General features: G+C 53.8%; 10 protein-coding genes across 10 annotated transcripts; 6 read left to right on the top strand and 4 right to left on the bottom strand.

Annotated features, from left to right (window-relative positions):
- Positions 1-82: 82 nt before the first annotated feature.
- Positions 83-469, top strand: M436DRAFT_84645 (translation machinery associated TMA7; the record flags this gene model as incomplete). The annotated part of the gene is made up of 4 exons (XM_013569295.1): positions 83-101; positions 152-172; positions 243-314; positions 375-469. The coding sequence occupies 4 exons, from the start codon at positions 83-85 to the stop codon at positions 467-469; spliced, it is 207 nt and encodes a 68-aa protein (XP_013424749.1).
- A 192-nt stretch (positions 470-661) lies between these two features.
- On the bottom strand, positions 662-1,852 carry M436DRAFT_53854 (uncharacterized protein; the record flags this gene model as incomplete). Its single annotated transcript, XM_013569155.1, has 1 exon — positions 662-1,852. The coding sequence occupies one exon, from the start codon at positions 1,850-1,852 to the stop codon at positions 662-664; it is 1,191 nt and encodes a 396-aa protein (XP_013424609.1).
- Positions 1,853-3,171: 1,319 nt separating this feature from the next.
- On the top strand, positions 3,172-3,796 carry M436DRAFT_84643 (cytochrome b5; the record flags this gene model as incomplete). Its single annotated transcript, XM_013569294.1, has 3 exons — positions 3,172-3,181; positions 3,230-3,257; positions 3,310-3,796. 3 exons carry the CDS (start codon positions 3,172-3,174, stop codon positions 3,794-3,796), a joined length of 525 nt encoding a protein of 174 aa, XP_013424748.1.
- Positions 3,797-4,168: 372 nt separating this feature from the next.
- Positions 4,169-5,072, top strand: M436DRAFT_53784 (uncharacterized protein; the record flags this gene model as incomplete). Its single annotated transcript, XM_013569144.1, has 2 exons — positions 4,169-4,561; positions 4,614-5,072. 2 exons carry the CDS (start codon positions 4,169-4,171, stop codon positions 5,070-5,072), a joined length of 852 nt encoding a protein of 283 aa, XP_013424598.1.
- Positions 5,073-5,499: 427 nt separating this feature from the next.
- On the bottom strand, positions 5,500-7,085 carry M436DRAFT_84641 (uncharacterized protein; the record flags this gene model as incomplete). The annotated part of the gene is made up of 6 exons (XM_013569293.1): positions 5,500-6,003; positions 6,055-6,151; positions 6,206-6,294; positions 6,475-6,635; positions 6,780-6,908; positions 7,034-7,085. The coding sequence occupies 6 exons, from the start codon at positions 7,083-7,085 to the stop codon at positions 5,500-5,502; spliced, it is 1,032 nt and encodes a 343-aa protein (XP_013424747.1).
- A 422-nt stretch (positions 7,086-7,507) lies between these two features.
- Positions 7,508-9,515, top strand: M436DRAFT_66453 (uncharacterized protein; the record flags this gene model as incomplete). The annotated part of the gene is made up of 3 exons (XM_013569207.1): positions 7,508-9,315; positions 9,365-9,431; positions 9,483-9,515. The coding sequence occupies 3 exons, from the start codon at positions 7,508-7,510 to the stop codon at positions 9,513-9,515; spliced, it is 1,908 nt and encodes a 635-aa protein (XP_013424661.1).
- An 868-nt stretch (positions 9,516-10,383) lies between these two features.
- On the bottom strand, positions 10,384-11,461 carry M436DRAFT_75375 (Aldo/keto reductase; the record flags this gene model as incomplete). The annotated part of the gene is made up of 3 exons (XM_013569292.1): positions 10,384-10,402; positions 10,460-11,354; positions 11,413-11,461. 3 exons carry the CDS (start codon positions 11,459-11,461, stop codon positions 10,384-10,386), a joined length of 963 nt encoding a protein of 320 aa, XP_013424746.1.
- A 798-nt stretch (positions 11,462-12,259) lies between these two features.
- Positions 12,260-13,741, top strand: M436DRAFT_84638 (HAD-superfamily hydrolase; the record flags this gene model as incomplete). Its single annotated transcript, XM_013569291.1, has 1 exon — positions 12,260-13,741. The coding sequence occupies one exon, from the start codon at positions 12,260-12,262 to the stop codon at positions 13,739-13,741; it is 1,482 nt and encodes a 493-aa protein (XP_013424745.1).
- Positions 13,742-15,743: 2,002 nt separating this feature from the next.
- M436DRAFT_75373 (uncharacterized protein) lies at positions 15,744-16,988 on the bottom strand (the record flags this gene model as incomplete). The annotated part of the gene is made up of 1 exon (XM_013569290.1): positions 15,744-16,988. The coding sequence occupies one exon, from the start codon at positions 16,986-16,988 to the stop codon at positions 15,744-15,746; it is 1,245 nt and encodes a 414-aa protein (XP_013424744.1).
- A 697-nt stretch (positions 16,989-17,685) lies between these two features.
- On the top strand, positions 17,686-20,642 carry M436DRAFT_53800 (uncharacterized protein; the record flags this gene model as incomplete). Its single annotated transcript, XM_013569147.1, has 2 exons — positions 17,686-17,989; positions 18,049-20,642. The coding sequence occupies 2 exons, from the start codon at positions 17,686-17,688 to the stop codon at positions 20,640-20,642; spliced, it is 2,898 nt and encodes a 965-aa protein (XP_013424601.1).
- Between the last annotated feature and the right edge of the window lie 272 nt (positions 20,643-20,914).

Below are 20,914 nucleotides of genomic sequence, written 5' to 3'. Positions count from 1 at the left end.
TCAGACCCCCGCAGTCACAATCATCGGCCTTTTTCCTCCTCTATTCACTTCTACTCGATCAACCAACCCCACAATTGCAATCATGCCTTCAGGAATGGGCAGTAAGTGTCCTCTCGTCGCGATTCGCTTTCTCCAGCTAACCTGATTCCAGACGGCACCAAGCCGATTCACAGTGCGTACCAATCTGGCCCCGGCCACCCGCGCCCCGTTCATCGCCCATTCTGACTGTACACTCAATCTAGACAAGAAGCCCAAGAAGGCTGCTAAGGACGAGGACGAGGATGACGCCGCCTTCAAGGCCAAGCAGATTGCTGGTTTGTGTTATCCGCTTCCCATCCTGTATTCAGCTCTTCATCTCTGACTTCTTTTCGCAGACAAGAAAGCTCGTGAGGAGATGGCCAAGAAGGCTGGTGGCAAGGGCCCTCTGAACACTGGCGGCCAGGGCATCAAGAAGAGCGGCAAGAAATAAGCTCGTCGTCCACATCTTTCTCCGGCGTTCGAAGGCTCGACACATACCCCTTTGTTTTTCTCTGAAATCATACAATCACGACCATTCTCTCCGCCTTCCCGATACTTCGTCCCTGGCAATCGTGAAATAGTCTCTGCGTGCTGCACGTGTGAGAGGGTGATATACATGGTATTCTGACGATACATGCGTCCTTCAATCCGTGACACGTCGGAGCCATAGTCCTGTACTGCCGTCTATCTCCTCGGCCTTGGCCCTGGCCCTGCTCAGCAGTCTTCCAACCTCAAACAGCTCCCTCTGCACTTCATCCTGCCTGGTCCGTACTTCGCCCATCTTTTTACGGTTCTCGCGCCTCATCCTCTCCGACACCTCAATCGGGCTAGCCGAATCCACTCTCTCCAGCTCCTTGAACAGTTTCTCCATATTCTTCTTCTGCAATTCCAATGACTCCACGCGCGACTCCAGCTCGTCGATATGATCTACAGCCTGTCTTGTCTTTGGAGGTTGTGGAAGAGCCTTGTCACAGGTCGCTTCTTGCACATCACCCATGCTGTCATGTCTTTTGGGAGCCATTGGTTCTCTACCAGGCACGGGCCGTCGCCTTGACATGATCGAGGTAGGGTAAGAAGGTGTCGGACTGCAAGGTCGCGTGTCTAGTTGGTATGTAGTGTTTGTGTTTGCTGTTGTCCAACTGAAGCGGCTGTCTGGTTCCCTTGCTATGCTTCTGTTCTCGATGTATGATGTGGTTGGTGAAATACTTCGCTCTGTCTCTGCATACGTTGTCCAGCTGAAGTGACTTCTAGAAGGATCGATCTTCGATTGTGTGACGGTTCTTGTAGAGTCGTTGCTGTCGGTCGAGTGTCTAGCTGACTCGTTGTGTTCTTTCAGATTCGGATTTCGATGAATATTCGAGGGGAGGCCAGTGAGAGACGAGATGTCGTTCGTCGGGTAGATAGGTGGTATTTGCGGCACAGCGACGTTTTTGACAACATTCAGGGATGGCATCGGCTTCGTTGTCTCGGGTTCATCATAGATGCTTGATGTGATTGAATCACGCACGTTCCGTGTCTTGGGACGCACCGAGACCAGCGAACTCGTGCTGATGCTGGCGCCGAGTCTCGAACCATCTCCAAACAGACCCGAGGTGCTTCTTACTGCAGTATAATGACTAGGTAGGGATGGTCGTCTCGAGTCATCTCTGGATCCAGCAGATGTAGAACGACTTCCGAATGCTTGACGACCAAACTTGGCTGCCTTTTCGACCAGTGTTGACTTCTTCGGCTTGCCTCCTGTTATACAGACTTGATATTTCGAATCATAAGGCGAATCAAAGGCGTTCTCCGGTCTATGCGAGACACTCTCGTCCGACCGTGCTGTGAACTTCATTGGGGTCTGATTTGACCGAGGAACTAGTTCGAGTCAGTAACTGATACCACAAATAAGTCTTTTTTTTGAGGATGTGCTATGTTGTAAGCAACGCTTTGTTGTGGCAATTCCGTCACGCGAGCAGGTAGAGAAACGCACGCTTTCTCGAGCGCTGAGTAGAGGCAAGTTTTCTGACGTGCTCTTGCTGTATTACCACTCAAAGGATTTGCGCATTGTTCCGAATTACCTGCTGCGCACCAGAATTGCCAGACGATGCTACGGTGGGTGTGGAAAAGCACGTAGAAGAGGTACAACCTTGGCTCTGTTGGCCGGATATGAGGAAACTTACTTATAGTGTGCAAGAAGAATTAGGAGTTTACGCCGATCAACCAACAGCGTATGTGAGAAGGAAGGCGTGTGGTAAAGAAGCGTGTGTGTGAGAGGGAAGTGTGTGTGTGATCAACGAGGCATGTAAACAACAATGGCAGCCACAACAACAAAGCCAAAAATCAAGAAGAAGGAAGCGCAAACAAGTTTTGACCGATTAGAGATCACATAGGTGTGGAAAGCCTGGTAGATGGTCTTTTAGGCATTGCGACAACCGCTGTGAACGCATGTCATGCAGGAGCTTCGCGTTTCATCTCGCGGCGTGTTTCAGCTTTGACTAGAAGTGGCAGATGAACAGGACGTCCTCGACTTCCAAATCGACTGTGTGTGTTTGGAGCCAGCGTAGCACTATGCGAAACAGCGCCTGTCAAAGACCCTGACCGAGTGTGATGTTCATTGCAAGAATCTAGAAGGCAAGCGTGTCGCAAGAACCCTCCTCGAAACTCGGCCAGCAACCTGAGCGGCGGTGTCCATCGATACGACAGTAGTGGCATATGATGCACCCGAGTGATCGGACAGTAATAGAGCTACTGATGGCAATATATCAGGCGTGACCAGAGCCCTAACGACCCGTGAGCCAAGAAAGGATTCTTTCTAGGGTTCAGGAAGGATTCGTCTAATAACGCAGTCTGGCGGAAGTACTCAGATGTAGGCTCGCAGGAAAGATGTCGAGTCCAGTAAGTAGTGGCAGCCGATGTGGCATGCGAACTCTGCCTGTAGGCGACCAAGAACGGTTGGATAGAGCCTTAAGGGCCGAGGAGGAAGATCGGCACGAACGAAAGTGGTTTCCAAAGCCTCTCCCCAATCCCCACAGTCAGGTCATGCATCAGTCAGCTTGAGCGAGCTTGTTGGTGACGCTTGTCGGTGACGCTCTTCTCGCTCGAGTCTTTGTCTAACGGCCCTGACCCGCAAATCACTCGAAAAGTATTCTGGCGACAGACACGACAAGAACCATGGCTGACGGTATGTGTTTTTGACAAAGACTCTCACACAGTACTGACACGAATACAGAAGTATCACCGCCCTCGGCGACCGAAGTGTATGTTCCTCACGCCGGCCGGATCAATGAATAGGTACTGAGACTAGACCAGTGCATCAATCGCAACACCCATCAACCTGATTCTCATCACACTGTTTATGGTGCTGCTCTACTATCGTCTCACACCCAAAACTGCAGCCGCCCTGCCGTCCCCGCCAGCACCAACTGTCTTCAAGACCTTCACCCCACCCGACCTTGAGCCCTACAATGGCCGCAACAACATGCCCGTCTACCTTGCAGTCCGCGGCAGAGTGTTTGATGTGACGTCTGGACGCAACTTTTACGGTCCAGGAGGCCCTTATGCCAACTTCGCCGGACGCGACGCGAGTAGAGGCCTGGCTTGTGGCAGCTTTGACGAAGATATGTTGACCAAGGACCTGAACGGTCCTCTGGATACTCTGTCAGACCTGGGCGAGGAAGAGATGGAGGCTCTGAGAGGATGGGAGGAGAGATTCTCCGAGAAATATCTGGTCGTTGGAAAACTTGTGCCTGTGGGCAGTGAGGAAGTCCAAGAGGCTACTCAGGCCGAGAAGCTGTAGTTGAACAAGCCGATGCCCTGTAGAATTTCGCAGAGATGTATAAAGACGTCGTGCTCAGAACCCAACGGCCTGACCCCCAGGGACTCGTATAGCAGCATTCAGGTGTGGGTCAAAGATAAGGATGTATAGGCAGTGTCACATTTGTCACCATTGCATACAGCAGGAGGGAAACAGGAGCAACTGAGTCTTGAGAGTGTGTGATTTGCTGGATATATAAGGTAGCTAAATAATAGATGTCGAGAGTCGGAAAGACAGCCCAAAAGATGGTTCCGCCAAGACACGAACGGAGATGCGGACAACATTTCGAGACGAACATTTGGCGCAAGCAGGAGATACTGTATACACAACACCACCTCGACCATGTCTTTGACCATGCGACCGACAATCTTACCACAATGCACGTCGTGTCTACGACGCATAAGCAGCCTGGGCCTGCAAGAATGGCGTGGCGGACAGCAGGTTCGCGGCAAGAAGAAGATGGCTCGCGCGCCCACCACCGTCACCGTCCGCCTCACCAAGGATGTGCCTACCTTTGGTCGCAAGGGCACCTACATTCCCATCTCTATTGGCCGTATGCGCAACGCTTTCTTCCCTACGAGGGCTGCCGAATATGTGACCCCCGCCCAATTGAAGGACATGAAGGCCAAGAACATCACGCCCGAACGAGACTTTCAATTCGGTGTCCCTGACCCGGCTGCCGTCAGAGTCATTGAGCAGCAGTCTCAGCGCACCACCAAGCGTACTGTCGAGGTCGACAAGTTGGCCGTATGTTTGCTCTAATCACGCAGCTCGAGTCTTGTATTGATGCCTACCTTAGCCCAAACGCGCAACCGAACTTCTCTCCATGCTTCTCCCCCCAGTCATGGACTTCCGACGTAGGCCTCAGGAATCTGCTGCTCCTGTTTCTGAAACCCCAGCCGCCCCCGTCAAGAAGGACAAAGGCTTCTCCAGTGCCGCTGCTGATCTCCTCGCTGCTGCGGCTGCTCCTCCTGCTATACCCACCTCTACTTCTGCGACACCCATCTTCGGTACCGTCTCCAACGCCGACGTTGTCAGCAGGATTGTTCACCTTCTCTCCGAGAACCAAGAAGCCTCGCGGATCGTCCTGAGTGCCGAGGACGTCAAGTTCGTCAACCTATCTACCCAGACAGCTGCTGAAGCCGACAAGATCAGGCAATTGGGAGAATACAAGGTCGAGGTCACAGTAAAAGGAGGAGAGACGCCTGTTGAGAGACTTGTTCGCGTTATTCCCATCGAGACAGAGAGCACTGTCTAGGTCGCGCCCTCGGATGAGCAAAACACCTGGACGGTGCTTCTAGGTTAAGAACGCCGTCTACACGAGAGACGCGCGCGCTAGCATTTGTATAAACATCACAACAGCGGCACCGCTCAGATCTGAAGAAGGCAAGATTCAGATTAAGATAACTGAATACTGTTACATACTGGCAAGAATAAGAATCCGCCATAGCCTGCTGTAGGCAGCTCTATTCGGCTGTCTGTCGCGACCTAAGCCGCAGCTAATACTTGCCAACAGATCCATTGTGTGCGCTGCCTCTTGTCCTTTGGGTGCTTGAAGTTCGGCTTGTTTTACCGTGGCGGTAGCTGGTTGATCGAGGTGTGGATCTTGCGCATGAGTAAGTGACAATTCTCCAAAACGAAAATACAAGAAATTCGTTTTTGTCAAAAATGTAAGAAAAGGGTAATCACCAGTAAGGTCTACGATCGTAGCCTGCATCGTAGCCACGCTCGCGTCTTGGGGGAGGGCTAGGAGGGCGGCCGTAAGGCTCTCTGGGCTCCCTAGGCTCTCTAGGTTCTCTAGGCTCTCTGCCGTGGCCATTGGCGTAGGGATCAGCCTCGTAACGGCGGGCTGGAGGAGGTGCACCGTAGCCGTCGTCAGCAGGGTAAGCACGGCTTCTGGGCGGCGCATAGTCATCGACTGGGGGACCGCGGGCGCGGGGTGGGGGGGAACGAGCGTAGGGATCTCTGCGGTCGTCGTAGTAACGAGGTGGGGGGCTTCTGCGGCGGTAGTCGTCACGGCGAGGGCTGTAACCACCAGCACCGCGAGGAGGACCTCTGCGGTCTCCGTAGTAGTCATCCATTGGAGGTGCGCCGTAACCACCGCCACCACGACGAGGAGGAGGCGAGCGCGAGCGGTAACGGTTGTCGCGAGGAGGCGGGGGTGGCATGCGAGGAATCTCGGACTGGGTCTGCATGGCAGTGTGAGAGAGTCATCGGCCAGTCACGATCAGTAGACTTACATCAGGAATGCAGCGAACAGTGGCACCCTTAAATTCCTGTCCGTCTAGTTTCTCCACAGCAGAGACCAAGTCGGCAGCAGTCTCGTATTCCACGAAGCTGGGACATGCGATTAGAACGAAAGTGGTTGCTTGCCATGCTGGGGGTGCTTACCCTTTGCCGTTGCCGCTGCCATCGCGTTCGCGTCCGACTTCAGAGTAAACAACATCGAGGCCGGGCTGGCGAGCAAAGTCCTTGAGGTCCTATAGAGGCCAATGTGAGTCCAGGTCCAAGTTGGGTTGAGTGAGAAAGTCCGAAGCAAGAAGAAAGATAATCCAACACCAGCGAAATCAGGGCGCGGCATGGGCGACACGAGACAAAAGACAAGGGGAAGGAGAAACGGCCGGATGAAAGAAATTGTGCATCGGAGGGACATTGCTAACCTGCCAGCTGGTTTCAAAGGGAAGGCCAGTGATGGACATGCGGTGGACCGTACGACGCGGACGGGGAGGAGCGCGCTGCTCGGGATGGCCATACTCGCGAGGACGAGTGGATCCACGAGCGAACTGGACGACGAGGCGCTCGCCCATGAAGTCGGAGCCATCTAGCGCGAGTCAGTAAGCGACCGGGGTGGCAGGATGTTGGCGGCGGCCGGAGCGGACTGTACGTACGGAAAGCTACCCAAAAGGGCGAGTTAGCGGAGACAACGAGGGAGTGAGCGAGTGCGTACAAGAGACAAGAGACTCACCGGGAACGACGTCGCGGGCGTCCATGGCGTCTTTGTACTCGACGAAGCCGAAGCCGTTCATGAGCTTGATCTCGGTGATCTCACCAGTTCCATGGCTGGCGAAGTGGTTCTCGACGTCGGCCTTGGTGGCTAGAGCACGAATCCGATTAGCGGGATGCCATCATCCAGGACGAGCTTGCGCAGAGGGTGAAGGAGGAGTCCAGGCCGTGTCCAGATCCTCAATGCTCAGGCCAGCTACACGAGCAGAAGCGTACCGTTGCGCGGGAGATTTCCCAGATAGAGTCGGGTCGAAGACACGTCGCCCATGATGATATCAATCAAAGAAAACCGACGATGAGGCCAGATCCGTGACAAGAGAGCCGGGTGATGGGCGCAGACTTGTCGAGAAGGTAATGATGGCTTGGAGGCAGACGATGGAGTGATGGGAAGGCGCGACAGACTCAGAGTGCTTGGCGCAAGTCACAGGTGCGGGTGGTGGCGCTGTCTGCTTTCGGCCAATCACATGCGCCGAGGTCAGCGGCGGCTTTTTTGAATGCCCATCACCGTCGACGGGCAGGCGTAGACCGAGAGCACCACGACTCACTCCACTCAGCCGAGGCTATCTGTTCACCACTCCCTGAGCTCCGTCGACCAGGCGAACGACCAAGCAGCTCGCCCTCCAATTTCTCTTCTGCCTCCGCACACCAGTCACCCTTCTCTCTGGACCTTGCCTTCTCTAGTCGCCAACCATGCCGTCCGCTAGCAGTCTTCCATCCGCCACCACATTAGGCCGGGCACTGGTCCAAGATGCTCGTCTGTTCAGACCCTCGGCCCTGCGACCCATTACTGCTACTGCGTTCGCCCCTCTTAGGAACAATCCCACTCTATCTCGTCGCCCCGCCATCTTCCGCGCAGGACAGCGTCGTCCCTTCTCCCTCACATCACCCACACGCCTCGCTACGCCCGACGACTCCTTTAACCCTGCCGACATTGAGAGGGAAAGTGACCAGGTCGATGTTTGCATCGTCGGAGGCGGTCCTGCTGGTCTCAGTGCTGCCATTCGTCTAAAGCAGCTGGCGAACGATGCTGGCAACGACGACTTCCGTGTCTTGCTGCTGGAAAAGGCTGGCGAATTGGGTGACCATATTGTGTCTGGCAATGTTGTCGAGCCCTCCGCTCTGGACGAGCTACTTCCCGATTGGAATTCCCCGGATAACCCCAACCGCTACGAGCATATCACAGCCGCCACCACAGACCGTATGCGTTTCCTCACAAAGTCCTACTCAATACCCATCCCCGCCCCACCACAAATGAACAACCATGGCAACTACATCATTTCCCTCAACCAATTCACCAAATGGCTAGGAGAAAGAGCAGAGGAGATTGGCGTCGAAATCTACCCTGGATTTGCTGCCTCCGAAGTACTATACAACTCCGACGGTTCGGTAAAAGGTGTCGCCACAAACGACCTTGGCATCGGTCGAAATGGCAAACCCAAGGACTCTTTTGAGCGCGGTATGGAGTTTCATGCTCGCGTTACCCTCCTCGGTGAGGGATGTCACGGCAGTCTGACCAAACAAGTCACCAAGAAATTCGATTTGAGGAGGGATAGTCAGCCCCAAACCTACGGTCTTGGTATCAAGGAAGTCTGGGAGATTGATCCTGAAAAGTTCGAGAAGGGTTTGGTCGTCCACTCCATGGGCTATCCCTTGCCTGCTGATACATATGGTGGTGGCTGGATGTACCATTTCGGCGACAACCTCGTCAGTATCGGCCTGGTCGTTGGTCTCGACTACCCGAATCCCTGGTTGGCTCCTTACGGCGAGTTCCAGAAGATGAAGCACCACCCTATGTACAGCAAATATCTGGAAGGTGGTAAGTGCATATCTTACGGTGCTCGTACACTGAACGAGGGTGGCTTCCAGTCCATCCCCAAATGCGCATTCCCTGGTGGCGCCCTAATTGGTGACACTGCTGGCTTCCTCAATGTACCTAAGATCAAGGGTACTCATACCGCTATGCGTTCGGGTATGCTTGCCGCCGAAGCTGCCTATTCTGCCTTGCGCGAATCAGACGATTCAAGTCCTGTATTCTTGTACGACTACGAAGACAAGCTGCGCTCCTCGTCTATTTGGAAGGAATTGAAGGAGGTCCGGAATATGCGACCTTCCTTCCACTCTCCATTGAAGCTCTACGGTGGTATCATGTACTCTGGACTTGAAGCATATCTCTTCAAGGGCAGAGTGCCATGGACGATAAAGCACGCTGGAACTGATCATGGAGCTACCAAGCTTGCTGCAGACTGTTCGAAGATCGAGTACCCCAAGCCAGACGGCAAGATCAGCTTCGACATCTTGACAAGTGTCAGCAGAACTGGCACTAACCACGAGGAGGATCAACCTTGTCACTTGCACGTAGAAGATTGGGACAAACACGCTGAGCTCGAATATCCCAAGTACCAAGGTGTCGAGAACAGGTTCTGCCCTGCTGGTGTGTATGAATATATCGAGGATGAGAGCAAACCGCTCGGTGTAAGATTCCAGATCAACTCGCAGAAGTAAGTTTCATGTGAATGCTCAAATCGAGACCTTACTAAATTCATACAGCTGCGTACACTGCAAGACCTGCGATATTAAGGTGCCAGACCAGGATATCACCTGGAGAACTCCTCAGGTAAGCATTACCTTGGTCATCCTAGTCCATCTGCTAATCTCATGTAAACAGGGCGGTGAAGGTCCCAAATACGTTATGACTTGATGGATCTTAATAGTATACATGCACACATCCACTTACTCTTCTTGTACACAATTATGGTTCGCTATCTTGCCTTCCTACAGCCTTCTGTCCGAGATAATCGCAATCTGGGCCTTGAATGTATATATGGCTGCTTTCGGACAATTCACTGCTACGTTATATCCACTAGCCACCTCAAATTCATGCGACCACGATTCTGTCGGCATTCTTGGAACACCCAGTCCGTAGAACGCGAACGTCTCTTGTACTTTTGCTTCGCTCTTCCAAGATCCTCGTCTCTCTTCGTAATGAGTCGAGCTCGATCAGAGTGCTGAAGGAACGCAATGAGCATCGAGCAATGATCCCAAGCCGCCTTGGCGTCTGTCGATCTCGCAGAGTGGTCAGGCACCACAGACAACCTGCATTTCGCGCTGCAACGCAGTTTCAATAGCTTGTTGGAGATAGTGGTGCAAGAAATACTTTATGTAAGACATCATATTCCATCTGAAAACGCTGAGCTAGTACGACATCTGGATATCGAGACGGGCAAATGCTTCTCTCGTTCGACGGCTCGATACTCGAAGCTGTCTGGTACCTCCAGACTCGGTGCGGAGAAAGCTTTCAAAACAAAAGTACAACAACCTAACAAAACATGTTCTCGGCACAAGTCCAGGGAAAAGAAAACGTGTAGTCATTGGTATCAACAAGAAGTAACTATTTCGTGGGAACATTCCTCCGTTCCGTCGGCTTCTGGTAGGCCTACCGATCGCCTTCACGGGCCAACAAACTTTTTACTGTGTTTGCCAATGAAGCTCCGCCTTCCGTCACCAGGACGTGGAAAGCTGCAAATCGGATTTGATCGGTCATTCGTCATCGGTTCAATAAAATTCGTTTACGAGGACTCCTGGGGCCTGTGATGTGTTGGTTAGCTGAGGATCATGGTCGGAGAGCCAATCGATGCGACTTACCAAACATCGTAACCGAAGGTGTCCTTCATGTTTACGAAACGAGTGTGGCGACCCTCGGCGACTTTGTTGACAGCCTCGAAATCGGCATCGGAAAGCTCGATGCTCTTGAAGTTGCTGTCGATTCTGGAGGGAGTGGAGCTCTTGGGAAGCACGACGTAGCCTCTTCTAAGACCCCATGCAATGAGAACCTGAGCAAGGGAGTTACCGCCCTTCTCGGCGATCTCGTTGAGTACAGGGTTGGTGTTGACCTTCTCTCCAGTAGACGGAACTTGGTTTTGCGAACCAAGGGGCGAGTAGGCGGCAGGCATAATGTCCTGAGAGAAGCAGTAGTCGACCAGCTCGGTGTTGGGGAGGAAGGGGTGAATCTCAATCTGGTTGACGGTAGGTTTGACCTTGGCAATAGACAGGAGTTGCTTGAGGCCGTCGATGGTCCAGTTGGAGACACCAATGGCCTTGGCCTTGCCAGATGAGTAGATTTCCTCCATGGCTCTCCAAGTAGGCTCAGGGTTGTTGGTCAACTCCTCCTTGATGATGTATTGGCCCTTCTCGTTCAACTTGGGCATGTTCTCGTCATTCTTCTCGGCGGCAATGGGCCAGTGAACAAGGAACAGGTCAATGTAGTCCAGACCCAGGTTGTCGAGCGAGTTCTGGAAGGACCACTTGACCTCCTCAGGCTCGTGGAGGTGGTTCCAGACCTTTGTGCAAACGAAGATGTCCTCACGCTTGACGCTCGAGTTCTCCTTGAGGAAGTCGCGAACAGCTGCACCAACCTCATCCTCGTTTTGGTAGAACCAGGCACAATCAAGGTGTCTGTAGCCGGTCTTCAAAGCGTGCAGAGCGGCCTTGTAAGACTCGCCCTTGGAGCCCTCATTGGCAAAGGTGCCGAAGCCGACGGCTGTAGCCCCTAGTCAGCGACCTGAGGTTGATTTCGCAGGGGATTTGACAGGACTTACCAGGGATCTTGACGCCGTTGTTAAGTGTGCGAGTGACTGCAGCAGACATGATGACGGTCGAATTGGTGTATGTATTACTTTGGGAACTGGAATTGAACAAGCAGAACTATGCAAAGTCGAAAAGGAAGACCACGCCCAATACCTGGCCCTGAGGTATTATTTACTGGCCATGTGTTCCACCGATGTCCTGCCACGACCTCGCTCCGAGCAAAGATGAGACACACGTCATACAACAAATTTCTAGAGCGGTCAGGGGACTCGAAGCAGTTGTTGGGGAGCTCGGTATCCACCACGGTGCTCACCGTGCACCAATCTTTGGAAATTCTCAAGGGCTCTGACGTCGACGCCGAGCCCGTCTCGAATCGTCAACAAAACCGTAAACCTTAAACAGCCTCACAACAAGCGTTTCGGCATCAACGTCTGCAAGCCAAATGGCGCTTTTGCCTCAGAAAAAGGTACTGTTGGCGGCGTCGGGACTTTTGCTGCCTCGTGGCGCCGGCACCAGGGTCCTTTAGCTTGTTCCAACCTTCGTCATTGCTGAATGCTTCCGAGTTGAAAAAATTTCGAAACATTTCTGTTGACACCGGCCGATGATGCCACATGTGGATACCCCCCTTGTCAGAGCATGCTCGTTGCTGTACGGGCTCTGATTCAGCATTAATTTGGCCCCGACCCAGAAATATACATAAGTAAACTCAGTGACCCTCCGTGTGACGCAGAACATCCGATCATTCAGTCCCTCTCCTGCTGACTTAGCACCTCTTTCCATCCTCTTATCTGTCTTCTCTCTTCTCCTTCATCCCTGAATTCCATCTATCCTCTCATACCATCTCATACATCCCACATCATGCCCGCTTTCGAAGATTCCGACCTCAATGTTGAGGCTCAGCCTACCCAGCAGAGAACCAACAGCCAGGCTGTCGGTGGCTCAAGCTACGGTAGCAGCTTGCCTGTCCCCGGTATGGAGCCTGGCACCGACAGATCAGTCGAGGTCCCTGCCACCCGTAGCAGCATCGCCGACCCTTCTCCCTACATGCACCAGCTCTCCCTCTCTCCTTCGATGAAGGACCGCAGAGGATCCCGCAACTCTTTCGGTGCATCTCTCCCTATCCCTCGCTCCAAGAGACAATCCCGTCTGTCATCAGTCCACTACCCTGATGCCAAGTCTGGCCGTCCTGGTATGCCCCCAATTCAGCCCACCCGTGACATCCTGGCATCCCAGATCCAGGACCTCTCCGCCGAGAAGGTCAAGTTGGCCAAGAACATGGCCTTTGCTTTCGACATTGACGGTGTCCTTGTCCACGGTGACCGTCTGATCCCCGAGGGTAAGCGTGCCCTCGAGATCCTGAACGGTGACAACGAGCTCGGCATTAAGATCCCTCACATCTTCCTCACCAACGGATCCGGCAAGCGCGAGATCCCTCGCTGCGAGCAGCTCTCCAAGATTCTCGGCAACCCTGTCGCCGTCGACCAGTTCATCCAGTCTCACACTCCCATGAGAGCTCTTTCTGAGTACTACAGCACCGTCCTCGTCGTTGGTGGTGAGGGCTACAAGTGCCGTGAGGTTGCTGAGGAATACGGTTTCAAGGACATCGTCGTCCCCAACGACATCATCGCTTGGGACCCCTCAATTGCCCCCTTCCGTGTCTTCACCGATGAGGAGCGTGCCACCTCTCGCCCTCGTGACTTCTCCAAGATCAACATCGACGCCATTATGGTCTACTCTGACTCTCGCGACTACGCCACAGACATGCAGATCATCATCGACCTTTTGAAGTCTGAGAACGGCCGTTTCGGCACCGTCGCCAAGGACCCTGTCAGCCAGCGTATCCCTATCTACTTCTCCCAGGGTGATTTGTTGTGCCCCAGCGAGCACCCCTTCCCTCGTATGTCTCAGGGTGCCTTCCGTATTGGTCTCGAGGCAATGTACAAGGCCCTCACCGGTGTCGACCTCGAGCGTGTCGTCTACGGCAAGCCCGAGCTGGCTACCTACAAGTACGCCGACGAGGTCATGACCAGCTGGATGGAACAGATCCACGGCGAGGAGAAGCTCCCCGAGAACATCTACATGGTTGGTGACAACCCTGCCTCCGACATCATCGGTGGTAACATGTATGGTTGGAACACTTGTCTCGTCCGCACTGGTGTCTTCCAGGGTGGTGACAACGACGAGAACAACCCCGCCAGCTTCGGTGTCTTCGTCAACGTCCTTGAGGCCGTCAAGACTGCCGTTCGCAAGGAGCTTGGCCAGGACTTCAAGTTCGAGTGGAGCTCTGACAATGTCAACCCCGTTCTCGGTGGCAGCCAGGACTACTCCGCCATTGAGTAAGAGGAACGAAAAGCACATTGGCGTTTTCGAATTTCTGTTTGATATCATGTCCACCCGGGAGGTGTTGACTTCGGAGTTCTTTTTTTTTTCCTTACAGCTTGGAGCATGAACGGCGCTGAAATATAGACGGATGGATACCAACAGTAAGCTTTTGAGCTTATGAGATATATTATGAATGCTATGAGATTTCTATCTACATCGTTTTGTTCCTTGCATTTTGTATGTGATATTTCCATAATTGTTGTGAGGCGATACGACGAGCTTCCCTGTACGGTATCAGTCGGGAGTGCTGGGTCTCAAGCTTCACTGCAGCAGCGGTTGCAGGTTTCCTGCTTTGGTTAAGCAATCTATCGGCCAATCTCTTCAATTCACTCGGGTGACTTGGAAGTTGGTACGAGATCAGGCTTTGTTTAGCACAAAAGACCCGATTCATAATCCACACTGACGTCGCAAGGATTCGAGAGAGCTTCGATAGACGATCAGCTAGCTCTCAACTATCAAAAGAAATCGCCGCGGACAGTGGAACACGACGGCTTCCCACGGGATTACGTTTCCAAGAGACTCGAAGAAATGGACCAAAGAAGTACTGCCGAGCTGCGACGTTTGTCTTGGTTACTCCCGCCAGTTCGCGAAACAGCGTGATGGACAAGTAGATTAATGCCGAGCTGAGCGTGGCGACTCAATAGCGGGAATAGCGACGAAGGATGCAGTCGCCGATTCGTTGATCGCAGACAGTGTTGCAGTTATCTGAATCGATTGCGATCTTACAGAGACGTGCGTGCACGCTTCTCGTACACCGGGCTGTTGACAACTGAAGTTTGATACAGTGTGTTATCGTCCCGATGTATTCCGGTGCATCTCCGAGCTCGACAATACGAGTCGTGCATGCGATATTGATATTGTCTTGGATGCTATAACATACGTTGTTTAGGGCTGCCAATCTTGCAAGACGGTCGTTTCTTTCCCATGCTCTGAAACGAAGGCGAGGGGGTTAGCAGTAACTGATCTTGTTGAATCGAGTGTTTCAGGGAAATTTCCTGATGTTTTGCATGCAATAATCTACGAATACTGTGTGTAGTAATTGCAAAGTCCATCTTCACCACCATAACTCGCTCCTTCCAGTAAGATGGTTTCATTGATAATATCTACATGTGTAACCCTCTTAGCACAATGGAACATCCTCGTCGAACCACATATCTACATCGCGGGAGAAGGCAAACGAAACGTAGAACAGGGTCATGGTCGGTACTTCGTCTTTAATAATGACGAAGACCACCCATTATCAGTTGTCTTGAATTGCCGAGACGATGGCCTGTCGCCTGTCATAACTAAAAGTCTCCAAGATGTTCTCAGTCATAACATGGACTCTCGACATATTCATGACCTTGTTGCAACGTCCAAATTGACGCAGTTGACCTGATAGCGGCAATGCACTCGGAAGAGTTTGCATTCTTAACACATACATAGTTGTCTAATGAACGGATGCCTTGACATCTTGCACCATGTAATTTCAAGCTTTCCCTTGTTCCAAGAGCTTGCACTCCACTACTCCGTGGAGAGATACAAGACATGTGATTCCATGGTGTCGTGTCGATATTTGGCGGCCCAAGCGGTCTCCAGACTGGAGTTCATTGCGAATGCTTCAGCTGGCCCACGTATCGACGTGCAGCGGTATGGTGAAGTACAGCCATCGAGACCATGAGATACCATCTGATCCAGCAACGAGAAGTACTCGATAGCGAATTGGGACCGTGAAGTGTGGTTGTCAGTTGATGGATCTATCTCTGTTGCCTAAGTATGCACTGGAGAAGCGTTGTGGTTCGGATGCGCCGACCGAAGAGGTAGACCGCATTCGCTTCCAGGCGAAATTCGACCATGGAGCGAGCCTACGTCCCTCACGGCTTGGTCATTGAGTTCTGTCTGCAGTCCGCCAGATATGTTGTGGGTGACATGCTCTGTCGCGCTTGTTGATTATGTTCGGCAGGCTGTAACAGTTAAGCACTCAGCCAAGTTCAGGAACCTTCCATTCAGGTAAGTTTGAGTGGGAAAAGGTGGATTCTCTCGTTTCTCCAGCTTGGGACGATGGAGACACAGCAGAGGACGAAGCGCGAGGTGGTGCAAATTCGTCAGGGAACCTTTGCTGCATGAACTCCATTACCCACAGTGCATCATCAAAGTGTTCCTGCTTTTGCAAAAGCTTAACGGTATCGAAGAAGAAAGCAAAGACCGTAGACTTCTGGAATGCAGTAGTTGGATTCAGGAAGGGATGAGAAGCAAGAGGCCTGAGCTGGAGGCGTATGAAGTCCAAAGCGGGATCAGCTGACGGTGTGGTGGGATGGTGTAAGGCAAGGTTCGCAATCCTGTAAACAGCCCTGTCTGGATGCTTCTTGGACCAGCGGGGGATAGCATGCATGAATTGATCGTACAGAGCAACTTCGGAGTCGGAAAAGGACTTGAGCTTGACCAAGGCTTGAGTCAGATAGACACCGGCGTGTGAGACCGAAGCGTGAGATGATTGAGAGGCATCTACGGCTTGGAAGAAAGCAGAGAGGGCAGACTCGAGAGACGGATGAGGAGCAGAGAGATGAGTCTTGACAATAGCAACGAGCAGTAAGCCCTTGCGTAGACTTGCTTCTTTGGCGGCGAGGTTGGCTGAGATTGCGACGGGTGTGTCGATCAGCTCCCACAAAGCAGCGTCTTTGCCTTCGCGGATAAGGAAATAGGTAAGCTGGTTGCAGAAACGGGCATCTCGGGCGAAGGAAAGGTCGTGGGTCCGGGCACTAGTCCATAGCCATCTCAAAGCACGGGAGCCAGCAGCATAGCGAGTGATATGGTCATTGACTTGGGCAGGAGGCAGCGAAGAAAGAGAGGTACGGAAAGCTTCGAGACATAGTCTGGCAGAAGATAGGTTGGCACGTCCAGCGGCGACCTGATCTTCGAAGAGGGCAACTGGGTGCTTGGCCTTGGCCTTGAGTTGTTGTTGAACAGGCTTAGAGAGAAGAGGGTTGGTCAAGATGGAAGCCAAGTGAAGGTCGGTGGCTGTAGCGGACGACAGAGGACGCTGGGCAGGGACCGAGGTAGGAGAAGCTGAAGCGGGCGCGTCATGGTATTGGTGTTCCAGATGGGTGCGGAAGGATGATGTGAGGGCGTTTAGCAAGCGCTGCGATTCGCGTTCGGACAGTGGCAGCTGTGGGTGGATGCGCGATGTCAGGCTCTTGAAGGCCTGCTGTACCGACGAGGCCTTCATGTTGTGGTGTATGGCAATGTGTGATGTCTGCGTCAAAGAGACGGCGCCCAAGTAGGAAGCTACGCAACCGCCTGCCTCATGCCAAGGCCCTGCCTCCCGCGCGCTTGCCTTTGTCACATGGTGCAGTAGAGCATTTCGAACGTCAGCAGCTTCCGCTTTTACACACATCAATCGTAGCGAGCTTTGCTCTTGGTCTAAAGTATCTCGATGGCGATTGAACTTCTATAAACCTACTTCTGGATTGCCATGGAATATGTTGTTAGCTATGTGACGAATCTGAGCATCGAGGAGGCATATGGATGCTGGACCTGCAGCAGTGTCTGAATGACCTTGCCCATAACCCCCCCGACGCAACTGCGCGCATGAAACATGGCTCCATCTGCCCTTCAGAGTCTTCGCTTCCGCTCAATGTCACGTCGAAGCATGTCTGCAGGCCGAGTGGTCTCAGATGGCCAGTGAAGGGCCTCCACGTGACCGGCGGCGCACAGACGGAATGACGGAGCTTCACTCTCTTGCACAAGGTCGACAAGCAAGAGACTCACTCCTCCAAAGCCCGTCAAAACCAACCTCTCCTGCGCCCATCTCCATACTGCTCCTTGTCCCTACCACTCGCCCGCAGTCCCGCCCCCTCGACTGCCCCCGTCTCGTTCCACTTACCCTTTTCTGCCTGTCCGCACAGGACAGTCGCTCCCATACCATGTCGGACATCGACTCCAGACCCGTGGCATCACGGGGCAGAAGCTCTACCAGAGGTGGCCGTGCCTCGCATCCAAGAGGTCCCCCTCGCCAATCTCAAACCTCGTCGACTGCCAACTCGTCGTCGGTGCAATTCGACGATGCCTTTGACGAGCAGGGCGAATTGGGCAACATGAAGAAAACTTACTCGACCCAATTGAGCTTTATGCGCGATATGTTCCCGGACTGGACCGACGACGATCTAGTCTTTGCCATTGCAGAGGCCGATGGCGACGTTCAGATTGTCATTGATAGAATCACTCAGGGTGCGTCGTCGCCCTTGATCTTTTCCAAAGCCGTCCTGCTAACCACCGCTACCCCACAGGCAACGTCTCGCAATTCGCCCAAGTCCCCAAGAAGGGCAAGGATAGAGCACGATCCAAGGCCAAGGACACTTCGGCCGCCGCCGGCGCAGAGCAGCCCACCATCCCACTTCGCGGTGCGCGTGGAAGAGGTGGCTTTGAGAGCTCCAGAGGCGGTAGAGGTCGCGCCACCGATCGCGGTCGTGGAGGCTTCCGAGGCGCTCGCGGTGGCCATGCTGCCGTGACCGACGCTTTCACCAAAGACACCCCCGCCGTGTCCGTCCCTACCACAGAGTCTCCTGCTTGGGACAATGTCGCTGCCGAACCCGCCGCTCCAATCGCCTGGGACACTCCGGCCGTAACCGAACAAGGCGCATGGGGTACCGCTGCCGCCACCGCCGAAACCACTCCGACCACTGTTCCCGATGTTGCAAAGACCCTCGCGAGCTCTGAGAGCTCGGGCAAGAAGACGTGGGCCAGCATGTTCGCCAAGCCCAAGCCTCCACCTGTACCTGTCGTGCCGAAGCAACCCACCCAAGCTGCAGCCCCTGCCGCCGCCGTCGAATCCACACCTGCTGCTGCAGAATTGCCCGAGCCCATCGAGTCCTCGTCCGTTGTTCCCCAGGAGGCCGTTCCCGAATCGACACAGCAGCTCGAGCCAGAGGTCGCACCAGCAGCCGTTGAGGAACAGCCCACACAAATCGAACAGACCGAGACAGCTCCCATTGCTTCCGAGTCTTCAATCGCAGATGTCGCGCCCTCTACCTTGACCTCAGAGGCCGATCTCTCATCCGCACACGCTCCTCTGACCGAGGACAACCTTGAGCATCTTCCCGATACTTCCAACAAGCCCGCAACCCAGACTGTCGCCAGCACCGTAGGCTCGATCGACCCCCGTGTGGCCACTCCTGTCACTTCTCAACAAGCTCCCATCGGCCGTCCTCCTATGGGTGGTTACGCAGCCAGTGCATACAGAGCAGCTGGCACACCTGGTCGCAACTCAAGCTACCAACGTAGAGTGCTCGAGCAGCAAGAGGCTGTTGTCATGCCCGGCCACAACGCAGTCGACAGAGCTGCAGTACAGTTTGGCAGCATGGGTTTGAACGGTGAACCCGATAGCCTTGATGTAGACGAGGAGAGAGAGGAGCCAGAGACACGTACTCAGCCTCCCCAGCAATCTCCCCCTTCTCAGCCCAGAGCCTCTCTGCCTCCTGCCCCGAGACAGCCTGCTCTTTCTCAAGAATCTTCAATTCACGACAACGTTTCTACTCCCAAGCAGGCTCCTGGACTTCCTCCTGTTCCTCAGCAACCCTTCGGTGGTCACCAGGACGCTTCGTCTCTCGGATCCCTCCCCCAGGAGTCTTCGCAATCCCAAGGCTACGGCCAGTACAGCCGTTACGGCATGCAGCAGCCTGAGTCTCAGAAGTCATTCGATCCTTTCAGTCACCAAGCTCCTTCCACTACCTATGACCACTACGCTACCCAGCACTCGGCTCAACAGCACCAGCCTTTTGGTGGCTTCTCCTCTGCACCCTCCGATTACTCTCAATACTACACTGCCGACCAGCAGAGAAACGCTTACCAGAGCTACTACGGTGGCTCATATGGCCAGCAGGCTTCGCAGTCGCAGGACAGCACTGCCAACCAGCAGCGTTCCACCAGCGGCTTTGGCTCTGCTCCGAGTGATTCGGCCTTTTCCGGCTCCCAAGCTCCTCAGCAGGTGAGTCACGCTCAGTCTTTGTACTCTCAGGACCATGAATCTCATCTGCCTTCTCAGTCTCGCTATGGCGAAGCTCCTGGATCAGGCCACAACACTCCTGCTCCATCCAACAGCCAGGCTCCTTCTGCTGCTCCCGGTGCGGCAATGCATCAGCAGCCCCACTCTGGCTACAACCCTGCATACCCATATGGCCACCCCTACTACCAGAGCCCCTACCATGCAGCCTACCAAAACCAGTTCGGATACCAACAGCCTGCCTATGGCAGTCCGTTCGGAGGCAAGGGCGCCATGTACGGACAGCCCCACGGCTATGGCTCGTCTTACGACCACGCCGCTTCACCTGCCAACGCTGGTGGCTTTGGCACACAGCCCTCGATCCAGTCTCGTGACTCTGGCATCAGCAGCGGGCTTGGCGACTATGGTCGCACTTCGACTCAGCCCTCGAACCTTAGCAGCGGCTTCGGTGGCATGTCGGAGCCCTTCGGTCGTAGCCAGTCTGGTTACCAAGGCCAGTCTCAGGGCTATGGCCAGCAACAGAGCACTGGTCAGACCGATGACCTGAAGCCCTTCGGAGAGTCAAAGACAAGCGGCCCAACCCCTGGCCTTGGTCAACCCGGCAGACCCAGCTCGGCCGCCAACAGCGTCGGTGGACAGACACCCTCGACTACACTGCCTCCTCCTCAGAGCCACCAGGCCGGATTTGGCGGATACCCTGGCTTTAACAGCCAGTATGGACTCGGCGGCCTCGGCGGACAGAGCCACCAGCAGCAGCAACAACAGCAGCAGCAGCAGCAGCAGCAGCAGCAGCAGGGCGGATACGGCGGATACGGAAGCGGATTTGGAAACTCTTACTACGGAGCACGTGGTGGCTGGGGTGGAAACTACGGCGGTCACTAGACCAAGGCGTTTGATTCACGAGCGGCAGGTTCGCCGTTCCGGAGGGGAACATTGTACTCTACGACAAGATTTTTCTTTCTGTTCTATGGCCTGTCCATCTCTCGTCTATCGCACTTAAGCGATTATGCGGCATTATCGGAAAAGAATTGAAATTTCTGGCACGATTGGCCTTGATCATCTACTTACTCGTTCGTCTTATCTTACTCTACTCTTCACATTGCACGTTACCAGTGCCTATGTTCGTGATAGTCTGTAGCCTCGTTGAGCGATTC

The sequence above is a fragment of the Aureobasidium namibiae genome (genome assembly GCF_000721765.1).
Source record: "Aureobasidium namibiae CBS 147.97 unplaced genomic scaffold scaffold_16, whole genome shotgun sequence".
In the NCBI taxonomy this organism is placed as follows: Eukaryota; Fungi; Ascomycota; class Dothideomycetes; order Dothideales; family Saccotheciaceae; genus Aureobasidium; species Aureobasidium namibiae.
Note: the sequence above shows the minus strand (reverse complement) of the source record. Positions and strands in the feature narration are given on the sequence as shown.